This window comes from Aristolochia californica, unplaced genomic scaffold (genome assembly GCF_029961685.1).
Source record: "Aristolochia californica isolate CCGP_79_NKW_82.1479 unplaced genomic scaffold, dmAriCali1.0.hap1 SCAF_13, whole genome shotgun sequence".
In the NCBI taxonomy this organism is placed as follows: Eukaryota; Viridiplantae; Streptophyta; class Magnoliopsida; order Piperales; family Aristolochiaceae; genus Aristolochia; species Aristolochia californica.
In genome coordinates this window covers 3,619,707-3,642,863 of record NW_027181804.1, presented here as the reverse complement: position 1 = coordinate 3,642,863, position 23,157 = coordinate 3,619,707, and the positions used below count along the sequence as shown (strand labels likewise).

Genomic DNA, 23,157 nt, shown 5'->3' with positions numbered 1-23,157 from the left:
CATATAATAAAAGCATTACATTGGAGCAATAAATGGAGCCTCCTCTATAATTTGGTAAATTATATAAATCTCTTTAAAATATTATAATTACATTATTGCTCTTTGTCGGTAAGGTGAAAATTAAGAGTGATATCAAGTCGAGCTAAACTGGTATATGTTTGAGTTTGACTTGTTTTAAATACTTCAAACTCAAGTTCGTGCTCAATCTTTAAACTAAAATTAGAAATGAGCTCGAACCCAAAAATTTTAACTGAGTTTAAACTCAAACTGGAGTCAGGTTCGAGTTCCAATTTATATTTAAAATTTTGCTTTAACACACGTCAAACAAACTGTACATAAAATTATGCATACATTTTATATAAAATTGTGTATGACCTCTACAAACAAAAAATTCATAACTAAAACTAAAAAAATTCACAAAAAATATTATAATAAATAATTATTAAAAAATAGTTCACATTTTGATTTTTCTTGACCCAGAGCCTAAATCCAAACACTGTGACAAATCAAAGCTAGAACTGCAATTGCAGTAAACTATTGAAGTACATAGAAAATCTGGAAGTGGTCATTTTTTAGTTTATTTTAAAAAAGGAAATCTTCTTCAGGCCATGGGACCGATACTTTCTTGGGTTCAAAACTCTGAAGAACGGAAAACTTTACATGATTTGAACAAAATTGTGCAGCTTACTAGTAATTTTAATACTTACAAAGGGAGATAGTGCGACATTACATCATACAATACAAATACAACCACGATATTGCTTTAAGAAACAGGTGACCCAGTAATAATGGCCGGTATTTAGTGACCTCATTTCTAAAGAATGAATACCCCAGCAAACGGGACCATCTTTGTAATATCCTGCAGTGAGTAAACAAAGTTCCTGCTTATTTTGGAGACTGTTTGAAAGTGCTGCTACTTCCCCACCTCCTATTCTCTACGGATCCTTTCCTCCTTTTATGCTACCATCATCTTCCGTACTATATGCTGCATTTAGCTGTTGATTTAACTGGTAACCAAATGACGAAATCAAAGAACACAGTTCGTAAGTAAATCTTCTTTAGTTGGTTTCAGAGAGTTTTTTTTTCTTTCTATTATAGGGGGAGCATTGATTCCAACTTATATTTGATTTATTTTCAACAACATAACCACGTTAACAAGTTTTTCTATCAGACCCGCTAAGCTAATCCATTAGGGGAGGATCCTTAAGCAAATGCAAGGATAACAAAACACGAGCCAACAAATGTGACTCACCTGAATCTGTTTTAGCTTTGCAGCAGTCAGTTCGTCTGTCAGACTAGACATCCTGCAGAAGATTAAGAGGAGAGAAACAAAAATTTAAATTTTGATTCCATTTGTTCACCACTATGAAAGCCATTTATAGGCAGATGTTAAACCTTGCTTGTAACTCTGATATCTTGAAAAGCAACAACCGTTCTCGTTCAGATGATGCTGATTCAATCTGTCAAATAGCAGCGGAAGACAAATAAGATTTACAGGAATGTTGCAAAACGTTATGATAGGCAAAGATAAAAAGGTAAAATTATTATACAAGGCATCTAGTGATAGTCCTTCGGGACCTCAAAACACTACAAGTTATGCTTGTTGTGGATGACAGACTCCAATGCAAAATATATCAAGTGGGGTCGCCCTCCAACATCAATGACTCAGAAAAGGGTCTGGTATCCGAGTTCTTGCATGTTGGATCTCAGACTCCAACTGTCCGCAAATAACTGCACTATAGACACATTGGAACTCACAGAAATTTGCGAGCTCCAAAGAGGATATAATTGATTTTCTCAATGACACCACCAGCGAAATGAAACCTGTTATTTATGCACAGATAGTAGGCAGCAAAGAAATCTCCTTCACTGAGGCATGACATTCAGTCCGTTGCATCATTTGGGGGTAGTAGGAAGAAAGCCCAAATTATTTGAGCAAGATCCAACTGTCTCAACAGCATTTGCTGCAAAACTTGCATTGCTGATTATCAGGCCGCATCCCATATCCACATAACTGCAAAGGAATCTTTTTCTTCACAGAGCACCAAAGAGGGTATTTTTCAGGGAAATGGCAATGTTCTATGCATGGAAGGGGGGATCGGTAGGAACTAGAACTGGTAGTAAGGACACGTAGGAGGACATTCCAGAATACTCACCAATGCCTGACGGGGAGGTTATCCTCTCAACCCTGGAAGTAAAGTGAAGGGAAGAGAAGGAAATTTCCCTCCAATACCTCAGTATTGGTTGTGGCCTTCCATCCGTCGACGTATCTGCTTCCAGGTACCAGATGCATTTTACACAATTCAAATTCAAGTTTGAATGAGGTCTACGGAAGAGGCATAAATAAAATCCAGGGATTCATGGCAAAGCAAAAGATCAAGGGAGCTAGCATCAAATGACATGAGCCTTGCCCATTTAATCAAAATTTAATGTGTTTACAATTCCATGCCTGAATTTTTATTCGAGAAGAAGAGTTGGGCTCAAGTCAGAATATGACTTTCCAAAGATTCAAAGCATGGGAGAGAATAGTAATCAAGGCAGTCAATCAGAGTTTCAGTATTTGTATTTGATTGCAAGCACCATTCTTCGTGAAGCAAAATTTTCAGCTCTATATTCCCAAAGCCACTTGGCGAGGAAGGCTTAATTCATTGGCCCAGTTTCATAAATACCCAGACCCTCAGAGGATTTTGAGAGGCACACTTCATTTAAATACACTGTGGGACATCAAAATAAGAAAATCCTAAATGATAGCTTCAATGATAGATGCAACGTAGGCTGGTATAGGTAGAAGAGGAAGTAATTGAAGGCCAACAGGGCGTGGATTTAATCAGTGGTTATGCTCGCCAAGGTAAGAAGGTTGCCTGGCCGAGTCAACAGTGTCATTCAAATTGCACCAAAATGACATTCCGAGGAGAGAACTTTGGTCACCCAGTAGATAGAGGAAGACCAAGGTATGAAGGGAAGGGCAGTCACTCTATGACCAAGAGTGGAAACAATCTGCTGGAGGGTATGTTAGGGGAACCGAATGTTGCAGATAGAGGATTTTGGACAACTTAACTCCCACCAGATTTTGGACAAAATAACTCTCAACTCAGAGATAAGCTGACAAATGCAGAGAAGGGCTTTTACATCGACTATGTTAACTGAGATTGCCATCTTTAATGCACATGGTGTCATCTACAAACCAAAAGAGAGACAATCAGGACAAGAAGTTGGACTTCCATGAGCAAGTAGCCTCTGTGGACCCATCATGAGCACCCTAACAAAACTGAGCAACATGAGGGGTAGGGGATCCATTTTCTCCTCTTAATACTGAGGCTCATGTCAGACATGGAATAGCAAAAGGATGACTTGGAGTGTGCCAAAGAGAACATTGAAGAACCTACTTCAAAGTAGTTAGGGTTCATTTGTGTTAAAAAGAAGACGGACACTAATAAATCAAATGATTGAAGAACTACTCAGTAGTGGTTGGTGCATGTAATAGGCCACAAATAGTTGGAAGTATATTTTATTCCTACCTTTGTGTACTCATTCATAGAAAAGTCATAGAACATGCAATGTTTTGACTGGAGGTTTTTTCAGACTGCCTACTGGGTTTTGTTTGCTAGAAAGGACAGACTTTACCACTAAATCACTATCAATATTTTGGCTTTGTGGAGACAGCTTCCCAGTTTGCAGAGCTGAAAAGAAAATTAAAAGATTTAGACAGGGAATCAAAAAGTAATTTTATTTATACAAGCAGAATAAACCAAAATATAACAGAGATTGCTGCTTACCATCAACTGTTTCAGTTTGTTGCAAGCTATTCAACAAATTCGTAATAAGATCCTGAAATTTAAAAAAAATAATGGCGACGTAAAAAAGGAAACTATATAAAGGCTTTTCCGTCATGTACAAGTGACAACCATGGATTCAAACATTTGTATAAAAAAAAAAAAAGGGAAACTGTGATACAAGAAAAGAAATAGGGAATAACACCACTTTACTTGTTGGACTGCAGTCTGTTGAAAAAGATTCTGGAGATGAGGCATCAAAACAGATGCAGGTATAGGTATGCTGACAGCTTCCTTCGGTGATTGAGTGGGTGGCTGGGAACAAGGAAAAAATATATCACTTAGAATAGTATGTAAAGAGAATCAAAGTCATGGAAGTAAGCAACTAAAGACGTTTTACTCAAAGCAACAGAGTTTTTAACAAATGACAGCAAGGCAAAAGGAAACTGGAATACACCAAGGTGAACGCATACTGTCATAGACTAAAAGAGAGAAACGACTTCAATCTCTTAATCAGGACATCAAAAGATCAAAGAACCCTAGACCCAATCATTTTAGGGAGATCTTCCCCTTGCATAATGATCAGGAGGATGCACATGTCAGTTTGATAAGTTCAGCTTTGAAGCCATGACTATACATGTGGATTTGAAGGAAAAGACTGCTGACTTATTATTACTTGTTGAACTAACCAGTCAGCTAAGCAGTTATATTCACCATTTTAAGAGAATGAAGGAAAGGAACGACATCACTCAAAAAATCTCATAATAATAGTAAAGAAGAGAAAATTTTAGAGACATATAATAACTAGAATAAAAGGTCTAACATCAAACATAGATTCCTTTTTATTTTTTATTTGGCTTGAATAATATCATTTATTGTGATTCATCTATCCTAAAATGAAATAAATATTAAAAAACATTCTTTTCATTATATGACTGTTGAATATGCATTTGAACAAAACTACTGCTTATGAGAAAAAGGCAAACACAAAGCAAACATGTCCATGCAGAGACTAACTCATATGAAATGATTCTGAATACGTTCAAGGTATAGGACTAGGAAATATTGCTTGCTCATCAGCAAACAAAATTATATTAGAAAGCATAATTTAATAGATTTTCAAGGTGAAGTTAGAAGTTCAACATCAGAGGCAGTTATATTTTGCCTTCGTTGCTAATTCTTTCTTTATTTTTCTATTTTTTTATTTTTTTGTGGGAAGGAAATATCATACTCATGTACTATTGGGGTTTATTGTTAGATAAAAAGTGGATCTTTTCAAATATCAAACACATCAACCCATTTCCCCTCTATAGACTCAGTTCTTTTCTCTTATTTGTTTTTTTTCTCTCCTAATTTTCCTGTTTTCACTACTCAGCTTATAGCAGGATATTAGAGCCAAGGCTCTGATTTCTAGTTGTTTTTCGCTTAGATTCACTCCCATTCTTATCTCTTCATAGACAAAGGAAAAATGAGGAAGCCTAGCACAGAGTTCCTTTTTCTACTTTCCTCTCACAAATGGATACGCCTGAAGCTTTAAGTGCACAGTCAAGGACTTTCTAGCAGTGGTTAGGACATCGATGCTCTCCAGGCCTATTAAATTAACCCAACAGCATCTTTTGACTCAATTATTTCAAGTCAACCATCATAACATAGTCATCACAATCTTGAACAATCCAAATTGGCTTTTTCCCCAACATACCAATTGTCGGGAATCCACCAGCCAATCACCCACACTTGCAGATTTTTTCAAAGGAGAACCCTGGATACAGCAGAATGAAAAGTGAACGGAGGTCTTGATATGCTTCAACAAAGAAAATATTGGACAATGCTCATTGTTCACAGCTAACCTGGGTGGATTTCCGTGAAACTGAACACAACGGAACATCCTACAATATTCATTTCTCTTTAGCTTGGCCACAATTTAGGAATTAGAAAGGAAAAAAATACATCAAATTGAAGATGTACCTTTACAAGGTCCACAGTTTCTGACGTGATTGAAAAGCGGCCTCTAATTTGTACTACATTAGCCTTTGATTTCTCATCCAGTGAGTCCCTAAATCCTGTGGACAAAAAGGATGCATCACAGTGTGCCATCTGAGGATAAAGTGAAATCTAAACCTACAACCAAGATTACCTCCTGAACATCTTATAGGAGCTGAAAAACTGTTTGCAGAAGCTCTGTTTGGAAGATTTAGTGGACCACTAAAGCTTGGTGCTCTCCGAACTTCTCGCTTATATTTTTCAGGTGCTGATTGGTTGTCACCATCAAACCTAAAATACCATTTACAATACATTCAACAAGAAGTGATCATTCTGTATGTGTAAAAAGTGATAGAAAAAAAAAAAAGAGCCAGCACCAAATGTTAAAAATGAAAAGAAATAAAAAAAGCAGTTGCAGAGTCTAAAATTTAAATAACAGTGCTAAGTTAACAATGAAGGATCATTATGCAATAAAATTGACGACCTGAAAAATGCGAGTTGAGCAAGCAAGAGAGCAAGCAAACCAGGAGAGACGAGTGAGTGAGAGAGAGAGAGAGAGAGAGAGAGTTGAAGGCGTGGATGGCCACATCAATGGCGACAAGGAGGAACACGGGTAAATTCTGTCAGAGCAATGTGTTGCAGAACACTCAAGTGGCTGAAAACCATGACGACGAAGAAGAGAGATGGCAGACAGCAGAAGGGAGGAAAGCCAGAAGACCATGGAAGGCAAGTTGTAACTCCAGGAAACACTTCTCTCATTCATATGGGGGCACTGTTATCACCATGAAAGAATGGAACATTGGCCTATGCACTATCATCCGAGTTACGGACAGGAATGGCAACACAAGATCCTTCAACAGCCTCCACAAGCTTCACAGCAACTCTGTAAAACTCTACAGGATCAGAACAGTGAAGCTAAAACCAGAGCGCTCTGGACAGGTCAGCTAACCTTCTATTTTTCCATATTTCAATACAAGGGGCAATTGGAATGCAAAATTGTCCAATGTCATAAAGACATGATCATGGCCAGGTCTACGTTCCAAGAACCACTAAGGCTAGTTTTGGGTGGAACATCATCACAGATACCATCAACACTTTGCCTAGAGCCTACACCCCCTGACAAACCACACTAAGGAAAACATCCAGATTTCCCTCCACTAACAACTCAATCAAATGTCATGACCCCTCCACCACCACTTCCAACCTGCCCACCATCGTCCACAAATAATGCACCCATGGACCCTGGCCACACCGAACTTACTGTAGTAGCCATTGCTGAGACTGAAGACATCCGAGGAGATGATAGTTTTACTTGGATAGCTGGTCAGGATCACTCTCTCGAAAACCCAACTACTCCATGGGAAAAATCCAGTGGCTGATTCAATTTGCTAATATACCTGGAGCCATTTTAACCGTGATCAAGTGCAGACTGCCGGATACCAACAAATGCACCTTCTCGTGTTCATGGCCTTCCTGCAGAGTTATGGCAGCCTCCCATTATCCAGGAAATAGCTAGTACTTCTGGTCGATCTCAGAAAATTAGTGGAGTGAATCCAAGATGATAAAAAAGTAGTAGATCAAGATGATCTTTGCTCAATTTAATACAGGCGGGGAAGAAAACGGAAAGAGAAAGACGGAGAAGACGAGTTAACAACTTCGGAGTTGGCTCATCCACCAGATGGAAAACTGACCCAAAGCTTTAACTTTGACGACAGTAATGAACTGAATGACTCAGCGAGTCCAATCAACCTAATCTTGGCCACTTTGCTACTATATTCAAATTCAAAATACTTTCCTAAAACCACCCCTCCCCACTGCAGCACTAGAAAAGCACCTGACAGTCCTCATTGACGAGAACCATGATCTCCACCTCTCAAAACTGTACCCATCCCAATAGCTCAGAATCTCAATCTTGTACTTCTGGCAAAAACCTAGACAAACCCTGAAATTCGAACCCATGATGCCACCTCTTCATTGCAACCAAAACAGCCAACCACCGCAGGCCAATGACAATGACAAAAGCCTAATACCAACTCTCCACAGCCTAGATGATCCCCACCTTGAAGCCTCACCGTCGTCTTTGACCAACCAATCCATGACAGAGAAGATCCAGAAACTGACCAACCACATGACACCATATTGAATCCCAAGTTGATGCCTTATCCATTCAATTCCAATCCCCCAATTAACTCAATCAATCCTGCGGACCTGGAGTCTGGACCACCTGCATGGCATGGCCTCCTTGGAAACATAGTACTTCCCCATAGACCGAACAAACGACCACCCAGAGCCTGTCTCCCACCCCAACCCTATATCAAGTAACTCCCTTGCTAGTATCAGTTAGACACCCTCCAAACCATCCCATTTCCCTCAAGACCATGGAATCCAAACATCCTCCCCATCTTCTCCCCATGAAACTCTAAACTCCGACTTTGAATCCATTACCCCCCACTCGAAGAAAGCTTTGACAAACAATCTCTTCCAGTTTGAGAACAGATGGTTACTAAAAGAAAGCTTTGACAAACACATGAAGGAACGATGGAAGAAGATGGACAATGAGTGAGCCCTAGATGGAAGCTATTTCACAAACTCAACTACTTGAAGACCAATCTGGTCCAATGAGTTGCATGCCCCAGGCTCTGCCCACAAGGAATCTCTCTTGTCCCAAATTGCAGCTACTGATGAAGCTGAAAAGCATAGTCTCTCTCAAATACTAATTTCTCCTCTCGTACTAGCCTCTCTAATCAGTTTCAGATTATTTCTCACGAGGAGTGTATCCTCTAGAAGTGGTCAGCCCAATTCAAATGGCCCATTGAAGGAGATGGCAACACCAAAAAAAATTATGCAATTGCCTCACCCAAACGAAGATGTAACCGAGTTATTCCTTTAAACATCAATAATGAGATAACCTCGGATAGATCTTTAGTAATTAATGTAATGCTAAGCTTCTTTCTAGACTTGAAAACAAAGGATAGATCTATTGATCTTAGACCCAGAGTCTCATGTTCAACAAGATCTCCCCATACATTGCTGGTCCCCCTCAATCTGTCCTTCTCCAAAAAAGAGATCGAACAGGTAGCAAAGGAATGCCAAAGGATAAAGGCTCAGGGCCAAATGGCTACAATGGATAATTCTATGACCGCTGCTAGTCAATTATTCAAGATGACACCCTTAGCATGGTAAGGAGTTTCAACTACAAGGGCCTTAAGTACAAAGTAATGGGAACCACCTTCATTGCTCTCATCCCAAAGAAGAAAGATGTTGAGCAACCCAAGGATTTCAAACCCATAAGCCTTATCTCAAGTCCCTATAAGATCAAACCTCTTCTCCTAGCACATAGACTCAAGGCTGTCCTCCCTCTCAATAATTCACAATGAGCAAAGTGCTTTAATCAAAGGAAGGAGCATTTTGGACTCACTCATGACCATTTTCATGAGCTCAAGAATCAAATAAAAAAAGGCAATCGACCTCGGATTATCGTCAAGCTTGAACTGGAAAAAGCCATTGACACGGTCAATTGGGATCTTCTTCAAGACATCTTAGGCCATAGGGGATTTGACATGAAACGGAGAACCTGGATAAAAGTTGTCTCATCAATCTCATACTCATAACTACTCAATGGGACTACATGTGGCCAAAAAAAAACATCCTTTTTTTCTTTTCATAATACATTTCAGCAACCAAGAATAAAATTTTAACAAAATAAAAAATTCACACGTAGCCAACCTTTCAGAGGTTCGGTCAATCTCTGGAGAATAACGATTGAGCACAGTAGAAGGCACAAGTGGGCCACTGTGAATTTGGCGATTTTTGCCTAGTTGAATCTTTCCTTGGTCCAAGCTCAAATCCTTTTTTGGTAATAATACTGACTCATAACTGGCAGCGCCCTTTTCATTTCTATCACATTTTTCTTGGCTGCTGGAATGAGCTAAATCAATTACCGAAATTTCACCAGTTGAAGCTAAGGCTTTGTCCTCCAGCCATGCAGCACTGCTGATGCTCCCTCTGCAAGAGCAGTACATAAAAGAAAAGGCCACTGAGAAAAAAGGGCCACGTGAAAATCTCTTACAGTGCAAATGACAAACATTGAACACAATAATTTCAGGAGAAAGCAGGTTTAGATAAGCTGGACCGCAATGTTACTGTTGCAATATTATTTATGAAGGATGAATGCAGTAAGATTTCCCAAATTTACAGGCTCATGCGGTGGGCAGTATGTATTAGCAAATTGCAACTAAAGCTCTGGTTATTCCAATTTGAGAACAATAAGCAGCTAACACCGGAGATTATTCTGAACAGTAAGCAGCTACCACCCTAGATCCGTGCAAATTGTCACATGGGGACTACCCATGCAATGGCCACCCCCTTTTGTCCCAAAAAGAGGGAGATGGAGGAGGCAAGAGCCATCCCTGTCCTGTCACACAGTGATGAGATCTGTATAAGGAGTTTGTGGCTCCACGTCCCCTTCCCCCCTCCTCTTCGAGAGAGAGAGGAGCTCACCCTCTCCTATTTCAGAGGGAGGGCAAGATACTCCCTCTTTCCATCTCCGAGTACAAAAGAGGGTAAGACCAGGAGAGATGATGCCCACCTTAGTCTCCTTCCATCTCGAAGGCTCAAAGATAAAGAAGGGGATGCCTCTCCCTTACTGGATGGGAGAGGTAGGCCCCTCAATTTTTAAAACAATTGTTCAAACTGAATAAATAAAAAATAAGGGTAATTATGTAGGCATCGAGGGTGAGTATGATGATGGAAAATCAGGCAGTTCAGTAATTAGCAATATTTCAAGGGAATGATAATACTTTCGCAAAAGAACATTCTTGAAGGCATGACAGCACTTCAGGGACATTAATTTCCAGTCCTAAGAGTGGCAAGGGGAATTAAATTTTTTGTATACAGGAAATAAGAATTCAGAGAGATCAGTAAAAGGACAAGGAAACCAAATAGACTCTTATAATGGATGCGCTTTATAGATTATATAACATACTGCAGACGTTAAATATCCATCCTATCAAGAAAGAATAACTGAGAGTACTTTAGGAACTTGTATCAGGTCTTTCGAAGAGCCATACCTGCAATTAAAATCATTTGTCGATTTCCCAAAATTATACTTAGAGACCACAGGCTCCTGCTAACCAAAAGAAAACCTTATTAGCTCATTCTCAATTAACAAAAGCCTCATTAGTCCACTCTCCATTAAAAAACTAAATATTCTTGTTTCCATATCAATGTTGCAAAAACTGGTCTGCTCTGGGCCAATATTTAGCCAGGCAACCTGACTTTCCATCACCAAAGCAACCCAGCTGGGTCCTAGAACCTAGAAATCAGGGTGGCTGGGTGAGTGGCATTTTAACCAAGGAAAAATGCATATGCTAATGATTGATAACCAGAAAGCCATCAGCAAATGTAAAGTTGATCTTTTAAATATATAAAGGAAGCATATTAGTTGGAAAAGGTTCCTAGATGGTAGTGGGGATAAACATGCATAGGTCATTGTCAGGAAGAATCTGGAGATTATTAACTGAAAAAAAAGGCCTCCTAACTTCAGTTAGTAATTTTAATATGGACTTTTACATATAAACAATATGGTATCTGGTGGGGACACCAGTATGCCTATCGGACCCCAGTGGATCCACCACTTACGGTTGAAATTATTTTTATTTTATCTTTCCCGATTTTACTGGATTTGATCAGACAGCGATCTTATTTATTTTGAATTTTAAATTTCGATTTTAATTTTAGTTTATCTTTTCTGATTTTATTGTATTTGATTAGATAGTGATCTTATCTATTTAGAATTTTAAATTTTAATTTTAGTTATTTATAGGCTGTAACAGGATGTTGAATTCGGTTTTGATGATGAATTATTAAGATCTCCATATTTCTGGTCTATCCCTCTCTCCCTCCCCTTTCTTCTTCTTCTTCACCTTCTTCTTTCTTCTCTGTTCTTCTTCTTCTAAATTATTCCTCTCAATTCTCCTATTTTTCATTCCCAATTCTTCTTTCTTTGTCTCTATTTTCTTCCTTTCTCTTTCTAAATCCAGCAATTAACCGATATTCATATACAACAATTAAAATCGCGCTTTGTCCCGCCTCAATATCAAAGTAGACCTGTTTAATTTGTACCCAGTTTACGAAACCACATCTCAAAGCCCATTGTAGTTTAGGCCTCCACTTGAGGGTTAGTGGGAAAAGTCTGATATAGGTCAACCTAGGAAAAACTCTAAAGTTGATAATTGGAAAAAGACTTCCTAGCTTCAGCTAATTATTTTTTCCTAAAAAAAAAAATATCTTGTCATTTTTTAAATGGACTTAGAAATAACTTTAACACTAAACAATTTGTAGCACATTACATGTCTTTGAAAGTTATACATATATATATATATATATATGAATGATTGATACAGCTCATTTTATTTCTGTAACTAACAAAAACTATTTTAGCTTATTTTATAATTTTAGAATAATATTTTTTTGACTTTAACACTAGATTGCAGCCTTTAGTGGTTTGCACCAACTTCTATTTTTCAATTTTAATTAAGGGAAATATAGGAATTTTATGTGAGTCAAGCGTTTTCCTTTAGTGTAACTACTAGTGATGCTATAACTGTCCACTGGACTTCAATCAACAGATCATATTCGACGATACAATATATAAGAGGTTTTCATTTGGACTTATGGAATCTAAGAGAGTAATATTGGAAATTGCTCTAATTTTTATACATTTTACAATATATAAAAGGTTTTCATTTGGCTTATGGCATCTAAGAGATTTGTAACAACTGAATCCAGTACCACAGTTTCAACAGGATGACCAATGGGTCAGGCTCTAAAAGATTATGTTCCAAAAGAATCTTAAAGTAATGACAACTTTTATTTTTGTTCTGAAATTAAAACTTTGCTATCTCTTGGGGGCCTCGGGATCTGCCTTACTAGAGACATGAACAGTACCCTGCTCCTAAAATGGATTTGGAGATTTAACTCGACCATTCCAAACCTCTAGAAAGATATGATGCAAGCGAAATTTGGCATTTCCTCAATATGGTGGACTGAGGGGGGAAACAGAAGGTGTTTATTTTCTATCTAGAGATCTCTCTATCTCCTTCTCCCGATTTTCTCCTCGGCAATCCGGTATTATGTGGGTAACGACCAGTCTATCAAATTTTGGGAAGATTGGAGGTCAGGCAATATGCCTCTTCAGAACTCTTTTCCGACCTTCTTTAGAATCTCCAGGCAGAGGATGATTTCAATTGTTGAAGCCGTCAGTAATGGGGGCTGGAACATTCCTCCTCGCTAGGGCCTATCAGACATGGAAGGTCTGGAAGCCAGTCGCCTTTAGGAAGCCATTCAGCCAATCAGGATTCAGGCTAGCAGATCTAATAAGTTAATTTGGTGGCCTGATAAGAGTGGTTCATTTTCGATATCCTCCGCATATGTCACAATTCGAGGATGGCTCACTCACAGCTCTGGGCATGCAGTGGATTTCACCTGGCGTCTCAACGCCCCCCCAAAAGTCAAATTCTTCATGTGAAGCGCATGCCTCAACAAAATTCTCTCAACTGACAATATTAGGAAGCGTGGCCAACTAGGGGTGGACACCATTTGTCCTTTTTGCCGAATTGCAGAGGAAACAGTCAGCCACCTGCACCTCTTATGTCCTTTTTCTTGGGGGATTTGGACATCGATTCTCAGCCGAATTGGGTTCCAGTTTTGCTTTCCTGCGAATCTTCCCGTAGCCTATCGGATGCTTGCAAAGACTTTTGTCCCCGGCCTTGGGAGAATGATGATCTCGGCATGCTCAGCTTTTATTCTTTGGGGTCTCTGGTTAGAGTGCAATCAAAAGCGATTCAGTGCCAAGTTTGAATCCCAAGAGAGAGTCGCTGAAATTATTTCGGGCAATATTGCAACATAGCTTCACTTTAGGAAAGCCCTCTCCCCTTTCTCAGGATCCTCCATCAGAAACAATTAAAGTTGCCTTGCCCAGCTCCATACGTCTTCAAAGCCCCAGCTGTTTCTGAGTGGACCTCACCGTCGGCCGGTGTCCTTAAGTTAAACTTTGATGGTGCCTCTCTCGGCAACCCTGTGTTAGCAGGATTCAACGGAGTTGTTCGTGACTCTCTTGGGATCCAGATCGTCTCCTTCATTGGCCCTCTTGATATTGGGGACTCCACGACGGCCCGTCTCCACGGCCTACTTTATGAACTCCATGTCTTCCATGATCATTGCACTAGCCCCATTCACATCGAGGGAGATTCTAAGATGGTGATTGGTTAGTGTGAGTGTGAGCAATCCTCAGTGCCTCTATGGCATCATTGGGACATCCCGAGATCAGCTAATTATGTGGCCAATGTTTTAGCCAAGCAAGGAGCTTCCTTGCAATCTCTTGTTGTTAGGGGTTAGCTCCCCCTTTCTTGTTTCCTTTGGTTCTCTCTCTTAATAAAATCACCTTTCATCAAAAAATTAAAACTTTGCTAAATTTTTCTTGGTGAAATTTTATTCCAAAAGCCAAAGGCTAAAGAAAAACTGTGCTAATCTTCTAACAAACTTCGTGCATGGGCCACCTAATTTATTCAATCAAAGTTTCTTCATACCCAGAAAAAGAAAACATATCATTTTTGGCCTAAAATAACATTAACCAGAAACAGCAATGAATACCAGCAGAAAGATTTTATATACATGGAAAAACAAGAGAGATTCCAGAATTCCGATACACGGATATAACAAACCTTGTCATCAACTAGCTGCCTCAAGTTTTCATCATCTTCCTTCATATCATCATCATCCTGAACCTATCAGGAACCTAAGAAATCAGAACCATTCCAGAACTATAAATGATTAAAATGTACTTTAAGAAAAGTTAAAATGTATGGTTTTCCCTAATATTAGCGGTTCTAAATCATAACCCAATTCCTGATTTTCAGAAAAACAAGGGAAAAAAAGAAGTTCCACTTACCAGAGATGCTTGTGCTTTCAAATCTTCAACATCAAAATTCCAAGCACTAACTCCTCGCTTGTACTCACTCTGACAGAAAAGCCATAAAACAGACATGAAAAGTACTGACATAGGATGACTGCAGAATGATCATTGAGACTGTTGTGTTAAAAATGACAATTTAGACAAGTGATGTTCACACAGATATTGCTAACTTTTTTCTCATAATGAAATACAAATATTGCCAGAAAGATGAGGATACTAAACTAGTTGTAACCAAAAGATGAAAACTGTATGATTAAAAACTCTGCACATCCTACATATGACATTATCACATCTTCATTCGATTCAATACTTAAAACTTAAATCTATCATAAAACTAAATTCCGCAACCCAGTCGAAATCTGATCATATTTTTCTTGGAACTCAGAGAGCAGGCAGTTTTCAGTGCAGTAACAAGTACCTCAGATCCAGTAAGAGGAAGGTCATGAGGGATCACTTCACAAGATCTTTACAATATCAAATGTCAATTTTCCTAAGCCCCCTTGTTGTGAAAGAAGACAGTTAATATTATAAGGTGATTTAATAGGAATTATAAATGTTCTTTAAAAAAAATTGAGAGCAGATGCACCGATTCTTAGAACTCTTTTACCTATTAAAGCAATATTTCATAATTCAGAATCAGACATAATGGAGTAGGATGTAAAGCCATGTAAACAAACAGCACTATTTACTGGTTTCTTTGAATAAGAATTTTCCATTTCTCATGAGAAAGGTCCAAGAAAATGACCCTCAAAGAAGTTGGATTCTCATATAGCACATTCTCAGAAGAAGAACCTCAGCAAAATCAACTGTTGCAATGCTGATGAATCAATCTGGAAAAGAACTTAAAGAGTTCTACACACTATTTTATGTAATAAAAGTGAAAGTTAATACTTCTGCTTTTACACTTAATGTAACCAGAGACATAAAAGTAAGTTTATTTTCATAACGATGTGAAAGGCTTCAAAGCACACGTAAAGACAGGCAATTTTTTCTCACCTACAAATTTAGGCTTTGTTCAACAGAATTTTCATAGATCAATGGTCATGGTGCGGGTTTTCTCTATGTGATGCATTACAAGTCTGATGAGTGCATAGATGATGGGTCGGGCGCATAGATAACAGTTGCATGAATGTGAAGAATGACAGAAGAAAAATAAAAATGGAAAAAAAACAGTAAAAAAAGGAAGCTGATCAAATCAAGAACTATGTGAAGAATGAAAAATAATCCTACAACAAAAGTCTACACTTTAGAGACAACTTAATTAAAGGTAGTCAAATATTATTTAGTAAATCAACTATTAAATGAAAAACCTCATTCAGTAAATATCACTAAAAAAAAAGCCATCTTCATACTTTATGAGTTTGTTTGTAGTCAGTAAACATTCTTAGTGCTACAGGAGGCTTAGTCATTGCCATCATCTATTAAAAGAGAAATTAAACTAACCTGAGATAATGCTTCTTGTTCTGCTGACGGCATTTTCTTCAGAGCTAATTGGGCAGCATCCTTGAGCTGCACGGAGGTGGTTCACAAGATATAGTTCAACTTCAAAGAGGAAAAGCATGTGACATCACTTTGATTACTCACCTGGAGAGCCTTTACACGGTCCCAAAGTGGTGGCAAGTCGGCTAAAATACTTTTAACTGAAACCTCTGGGGGTTTTGCATGTTTGAAAAAAGAATGTTTTAGTAACTTCTCAGCCGTTGGCCTCTTTGTTGGATCTTTCACCAGGCACATGGCAACCATTTCCTTAAAAGACTGATCACAACTGAAAATCTTTTATTAGAACACTATGCGAGGTTAATGGCTAATAGTAAAATGTGCCATCCTACTCATTTGGATAAAAAGAACTTTTCTTTTAAAGGGACAAAAAGAACTTTTAGACCTTTTATATTTGACATCCCAGCATTCATTAGTGTAAAAGGACAATACCTTGGAAAACCTTTTATCCCTATCATAATCAAGTCCAGGTGGAGCATTCTGGATGGTCATGAGAAGTACCTGTAATCCAACAAGAAGACCAAAAGAATCTCTAACGTCACATTTGTCATTAGAGCTATGTGCATAGAAAAAATACAAGTAGATGGACAAAGTCATCCCCACTAATATGAGCACCAATACTTTGTTGAAGTTGCTGTACTTTCTTTTATAATTAATTAGGCAGAGGAAACTCAAATCCTAGGCTTTGCCATAGAATGATTTTCTGCCTATTTTCTAAGGCTAATCTTTTCAACACTAAGGTTGGTTGATCCAAGACCTCCGGCAACTTCAACCTTCCATGCAGCAGTACAGCCTTCACCTTTTCCTTACCCAGGAGAAATAAAAAGCATTTGACGCATTTCCTCCCATTTCCACAAGAAAATGGAATGCAACAAAATGTAGTTTTTTGTTTTTTTCTCAAAGGTAATTTCAAATTTTTTTAATGATATATTAAAAAAAAAGATTTTGATTTTTTGTGGTCCAAACCTTCCAAATTAGATTAGACAGTTCTATGGTTAAATGCACAGCCAGGACTCTTAAACAAGGATTTCCATCCAGGCCTAACAAATGTTTAATAAGTCAAACAATCTCAACAAATTACACGTTAGGGTTTCTTATCACTTAATGCGAAAAACCCTGAGCACCCAGTAAAGTTCCATAAGAGTACACCACCAAAGGAGTAAAATACCCTAATATAAGCAAATTGCTAAACTCATATCCTACCAAAATTAACATTCTAATACCAAATGATACATATAAATAATGTGTCCGCATAAGTGAAGAATATAAGTTGTCTTCCAGAACTAATCTTCGGAAGTAGCTTAATGATATTGGAAAGAAGTATATTTTTAAAAAATATTTGAAACAAACTTCTAAATCTAGCACAAAGTTCTAATTGGAAGAATTATACCTCCAAACACCAGGAGGACACAGAATATCCATTAGCAACATATGTACCTTCATTGGAGGATACTTTGAAAAGGGAGCGTGACCATGTGCCAGCTCCAATGCAGTTATTCCTAAAGACCAGATATCAGCTCTGTAAAAACAGATAAAGTAGGTCGTCAGGTCACAATCATCATTGATAAATAGTTAGAATTTCATGTGTCTAATAAACATAACAGCAGAAAAAAATTCAAATTGCAATAGAAACAAAGTCAATAAACAAAAGAAAACATCAAAACCAGGTAGCAATACACCCCGAAGAAAGCAGTCTCTCCCTCCCTCTCCAGATTTCTCACCATCCCTATAAAACCCAAAGTATTTTCTTAATTATTTTTCCCCGAATATTAACTGCTTTAGTACTGCTAAAGTTGAGTTAGTTCCTCCCAAACTGACTAGGAGTTAGGAGGCCCTTCCAAGTAATAAACATAGGACCTCTTCAAGCCTAAACCAGTGTAGGACTACTCTCCTACACACAACAACTTTAACTTCAGAAAGCTAGTCTGATATGTGGAGCATGTACAACAATCTACGGGAACTTTTTACCTTTGAAAACTCCCACTCACCTCCAAGCCTAAATAGAAAACCTGGCTCAACACATGGATGACATTCATACTTGGCCCATAAGAACACAGAGAACAGCCACATAGATCCCAAACATAGGCTTGTGCTAGCTCTAACACCATATTAAAGTTGGGTTGGTTCTTCCCAAACTGACTAACTAGCTAAAGTTAGGAAGCCCCTTCTCATCGAATAAGCAAAGGATCATTTCAAACCCAAACCAATGTGAGAGTATTCTCCCACACATAGCTCTCACTTCGGACAACTAGTCTAAGAGGTGGAACATACATTAGCATGGCAACAGAGCTGGATTTAAAGCTCTTATGATAGCAGACATGGAGCTTTGGTTTTTTCTTCTTGAGTAATTGCTTGGTTTGGGCTCATTTGGAATGCTTAGTTGGCTTTGCTTCTAGGTTTCTCCAGCTTGGTCATACATAATTCTAGTTGGTAGATAGATGTCCCTCCATTTTATGGCCATACATTTGGTATGTGCTCCACATCTCAAAAAGCCTAGGCTTGGAAGAGATGTTAGTAAGAGAACAATCCCACATATGTAAGGGACTTGGAATAGTCCCAAGCATGTCGAGAAAGAAGCCTTCTGACTTCCACTAATATTTATGGGAAGGACCTGCCCAAGTTCAACAAAGCATAACAGTAATTTGAAAACTAGGTTTTTTAATGTTCTAAGGTCTGTTTGTATGTTCAGTATGTTCCAGACAAGTTTTAAGTTAGAGCTACATGTGAGGGGAGATATAGGTGTATAAAGCCCCATCATTTCATTACTCAAAAACCAAAAAACAGAAGAATGAAAGAAAAGAGCTCCACCAATCCGTTCCCATATGCCCTCCACATCTCGAGCTAGATACCTAGTCATAAGAGGGTTGTTAGTCAAAAGTCCCCACCCCATTAGAGCTTGGAAGTTCTTTCTTTGTTTTTTTTAAAAAAAGATGTATATATTAACAAAAAACAAAGAATTACAGAGGGACGGAGAGCAATTCCCTAACAACAAGAGATTGTAAGGAAGATCCTGACTTGGCAAGCATAGCAGATCTCCGCATGTGAGACCAAATACAAGAAAATTGAGAAGAAATTTCAAGGATTTCCCGCAAGGAATCCCAATGGTGCCATGGGGGGCTTGGAAGTTCTTGACCTTATTAGTTGGCAAAAAAAAATCTTAACTTAAGCTAGTCATTTTAGGATGGATCCAACTAAACTTCACAAATAAATCTTTTTTCATGCTTCAAGAGGTATTTTCTCAGGTTTACAGGGTTATCTTCCTAAGGTCTAAATCAACTGCAATAAGAGTGGATCACGATATTATGTACACTGACTCCTTTTTCTATTTTGAAAATAAAGACAGAGGCCTTCTGTAAGGCACTCAAATTTCATAATGTCTAAAAGTAATATTTCTCAGTATCCAATCAAATGAAGCAAAACAAGGTTCTCAAAGGAATGAAAAAGACACGACTTCAGAGTAAAAAAGCATCTAAAAGCTTCAAAAAAAAAAAAAGTTGGATTTCTATTCCTCAAGGCAGTTTAAAGTTGGATGAAACTATTTCAAAAAAAAAAAAAAGGCTGAAGACTACCATGGTACTTCCATGAAAAAGTCAGCATGTTCCCACCCAGCTTACAAAACAAAGTGTGAAATGCCCAAGACACATTATGACTTCTTATCATGAAAATATTACAGATTATGGAACATATAAAATCATGCATTAAAATATAATATGATATTAGGAGTTTGCAAAAAGCAGAACACACAAAAAAAAAAAAAAAAAAACTTCCTAATTATAACTTTGCTCACTTAAAACGCCATTAACTTGGTGGTAGTCAAAGATAGATTTAGTAAAATAAAGAGAAATGTGTTCTTCTCATAACACCCACTAATAGTTACGAACTAAAATTCACAACATAACCATAAAAATAAATCACCTATTCTAGTCCTACCAACCACATGTTTTCAATTCTCTAAGAGCGTCAAAAGAAAATTGATGCAAGCCAAAAAATTGATGCATGAGAACAAGACAATGATAACTAATAATCTTGACTCAGTTGTTTTTGTTTTTTTGAAGAAATAATCTTGACTCAGTTGCATAAAAAGAGTATAAAACTCAACGCTTTGGATGGTTAACTCACTTGAAATCATAACCACATCCTGGCTGCAATACCTCTGGAGCCATCCTAGACAAAGAAATACAAGAAAACTAGTAACACAAAAAAGTTGTAACAGAAAACAGAAAGAAAATAATATCACATTAAATGAGCTGTAGATGATAATAAATATGGCTAGAGGATTAGTTTACAAGGTCTAACCAGCAAGGAGTTCCCACAAAAGTATTTCTGGAACGCTGCCTGTCACCCTTGTCAAACATGCAGGCTGAAACACCAAAGTCACCGAGCTTCACCACCCCATTACTATCGAGAAGGATATTCCCAGCCTAGAAAAGTAAGTGTTATTAAAGCACCTAAATTCACGCCAAAGAGACTAAGACAACTTGAAGGAAACAGAAAGGATCTCACCTTGACGTCGCGGTGGATATGACCATGCCGATGGAGGTACTCAAGAGCCTTAAGAGTTTCTTTAAGAATAGACCCAATTACACTCTCTTCAAATCCCTCAGGATATGCTATCTTCATCAAGTGCAAGCACGAACCCTCTGCCATGAATGGCATGACCACCCAAAGAGACCTCTCAACAACAAATGAGCAACAAGCTCTAATGACATTTGGGTGATCAATCAAACTCATGGTTTGAGCCTCTTTACGAATATCATCCTACAAAAGTGTGTCATTCATCAAGAAAATGACTTTACATAAGCCTGTGAAAAATGAAAGCATATCGCCAGAAACTGATTCCCTCCAAATAAGGAGTCAGTTGACAAATGTAAAACTGTCACTTTGTGGAAGCATGTTACACAGTCCTAGCTTGTTAGCCATCATAGAAAGTGTGCACAACTAGCTAATTTTTTCTTTATCATGAGAGCAGTAACAGGCATTGAAATAAAAAAATAAAGTATAGATATTGTGGAAGGCTCTTGAGTGTCCATAAGAAACTAGCAATAAGTTTCATTGCCAAGTGAAAGATAAGGCAGTTCTCCAAGACATATACTCATGTTTTAACAAATTGTATATTTTAAATTAATGGTTCTTTTATTAACTGGCTCAAAGAATATATATTTTTTCTGACTTCATGCAAAAGAATATGTCCATCTGGGCATCAGTTAAAGATGCAACTCATGAACCTAAAGACTTGAAAAGAGTTATTGACAAGGCAGGTTTGCAAACTCTAGGTTTTAGAACAGGTTGGTGGTAAAGTTCACACCAATCTACAGTTTTATATGTGCTCTGCGTATCATGATAGTTTTCTGGGAGTGAGAGCTGCTGCATATGGGAGAACAGTCCCACATTGGTTTGGGCTTGATAAGATCCTATGCTTATTAGGTGCAAAACAAACCCTAACTTCAGCTAGTAATGTAGAGAAAAACAGACCCAAATTTAACATAACAGAAGTATCACATTTGAGTTTCAGTATCACCACATTCTGCAAGTACAATAAGGACCCTAAATAAGAACAGTTCCTATTGCATGAAGTAGGCACTAAATCCACTACAGTCCCCTCTCAAGAGAGCAGAATACTAATAATTCAGACATAGATGTTCATAAAACCAATAAGTTGTGACCAATAAAACAAAGACTATTTTTAGGGAAAAACCCAAAAAAGATACGCGTATTAGTGACACATTAGAAAGTTTTCAAAATAAAATAAATAGGATAATAAATGAAAGGATAGTGCTAGGTCAGAGACAATCTGCTCTCTCCATAACAAGTGATCGTCCAGTTCAGTCCACAAAGAGGCAGCCATCGTCCGCAACGTCGCAGAAATTTGAAAAAAACTTAACAGTCAATAAACGAGACCGGAACTGAAGGAATCGTCCGTCAAACTCACTCCCTCTTCTCGTATTATATGTCAGCCCAAATCCACCTCCTCGAAGAAGTCCCAATCATCACCACAACCAGATGAACCGGGAAACTTACCCACAACTAATTTCGCAGCTCCATGTTCTCCCGGATCAAAACTCAAAAACAAAAGCTCCATGAGCCACCAATCAGAAGTCATCAGCTCGCAAAACTCAACCTCGGCTTCGCCGACCTCGGACAACCAGTATCAAACTCAATCCAACCAACTAACAATAATAACCGCAAACAAACCATCCGCAGACCCCGAAATAAATTAGACAAGTCCAGTTCACAAGCAAAACACCGACAAACAGCAACTCCCGGGAAAAAAATCCCAAAAAGCCAGATAAAATAAAAAATAAAAAATAAAAAATAAAAAAAATCAGCGGTGAAAACGAGAATAGATGAGAGATAAGAACCAACCAGGTTGCTATTACAGCGATCGAGATCCAAGCACTTGACAGCGACGACTTCGTTGGACGGCAGGTAGATCGCCCTGTAGACCGTGGCGCTGGCACCGTATCCGACCTCCTCCAGAAGCTTATAGTCCGCCGACGAAGCAGAGAAGTTCTTCCGACCGATTCCCATCCTTCCCATCGGCGGAGCCGCCGGCCGGAGAGATTTTTAGTTTTCACCGCTAGCTTCCGTCCGTCCGCGGGTTTTGTCTCGAAGGGGTGACTGCTTGGTTGACCGCAAATGGTAATGGTGCAAGAGACAACTAGCTGGGAGGTGATGAGGAAGCGAGGAACGGGGACGATTTCGTCTGGCAAACGTGGCGGTCATGTGGACCCGGTATCGCAAATCTCTCCGCTTTGTAACATCTACGTCAGTGAGAGGTAGATTTTTTTGGCGATTGTGTGGAGGGCAGGCTGGTTTCTCGGTAGATTCGGAATTACATAGCTAGATTTACTCCAATAATTAGTGCAAAAGAATTCGACAAAGTCCACGAAAATCGGGACCCAGTCTCAATTATTTGAGAGACTGCGCTGCTTT

General features: G+C 38.4%; 1 protein-coding gene across 2 annotated transcripts; it reads right to left on the bottom strand.

Moving 5' to 3' along the window:
- Positions 1–570: 570 nt before the first annotated feature.
- LOC137947822 (serine/threonine-protein kinase BLUS1-like) lies at positions 571–22,877 on the bottom strand. 2 transcript variants are annotated; one of them, XM_068793616.1, is made up of 22 exons: positions 22,588–22,877; positions 20,728–20,982; positions 20,521–20,645; positions 20,344–20,388; positions 17,662–17,743; positions 16,657–16,725; positions 16,312–16,482; positions 16,171–16,236; positions 14,704–14,772; positions 14,477–14,539; positions 10,823–10,878; positions 9,480–9,758; positions 5,908–6,044; positions 5,739–5,833; positions 5,621–5,659; positions 5,473–5,532; positions 3,987–4,088; positions 3,777–3,828; positions 3,625–3,680; positions 1,396–1,460; positions 1,253–1,304; positions 571–1,007 (listed from the first exon to the last, which is right to left on the bottom strand). In XM_068793616.1, exons 1-22 carry the CDS (start codon positions 22,759–22,761, stop codon positions 936–938), a joined length of 2,184 nt encoding a protein of 727 aa, XP_068649717.1. In that variant the 5' UTR covers positions 22,762–22,877; the 3' UTR covers positions 571–935. The 2 variants fall into 2 exon arrangements, with proteins under 2 accessions (XP_068649717.1, XP_068649718.1); XM_068793617.1 differs by having other exon boundaries at positions 14,477–14,533.
- Positions 22,878–23,157: the final 280 nt, after the last annotated feature.

Excerpts from the sequence above, each read along its gene's own strand:
- LOC137947822 (XM_068793616.1), bottom strand. The coding sequence starts at position 22,761 with ATGGGAAGGATGGGAATCGGTCGGAAGAACTTCTCTGCTTCGTCGGCG. Across the intron at positions 17,744-20,343 it reads GGATGTGGTTATGATTTCAA|AGCTGATATCTGGTCTTTAG; the intron begins GTGAGTTAACCA and ends CTGTTTTTACAG. Across the intron at positions 1,461-3,624 it reads ATATTGATAGTGATTTAGTG|ATTGAATCAGCATCATCTGA; the intron begins GTAAAGTCTGTC and ends GCTATTTGACAG.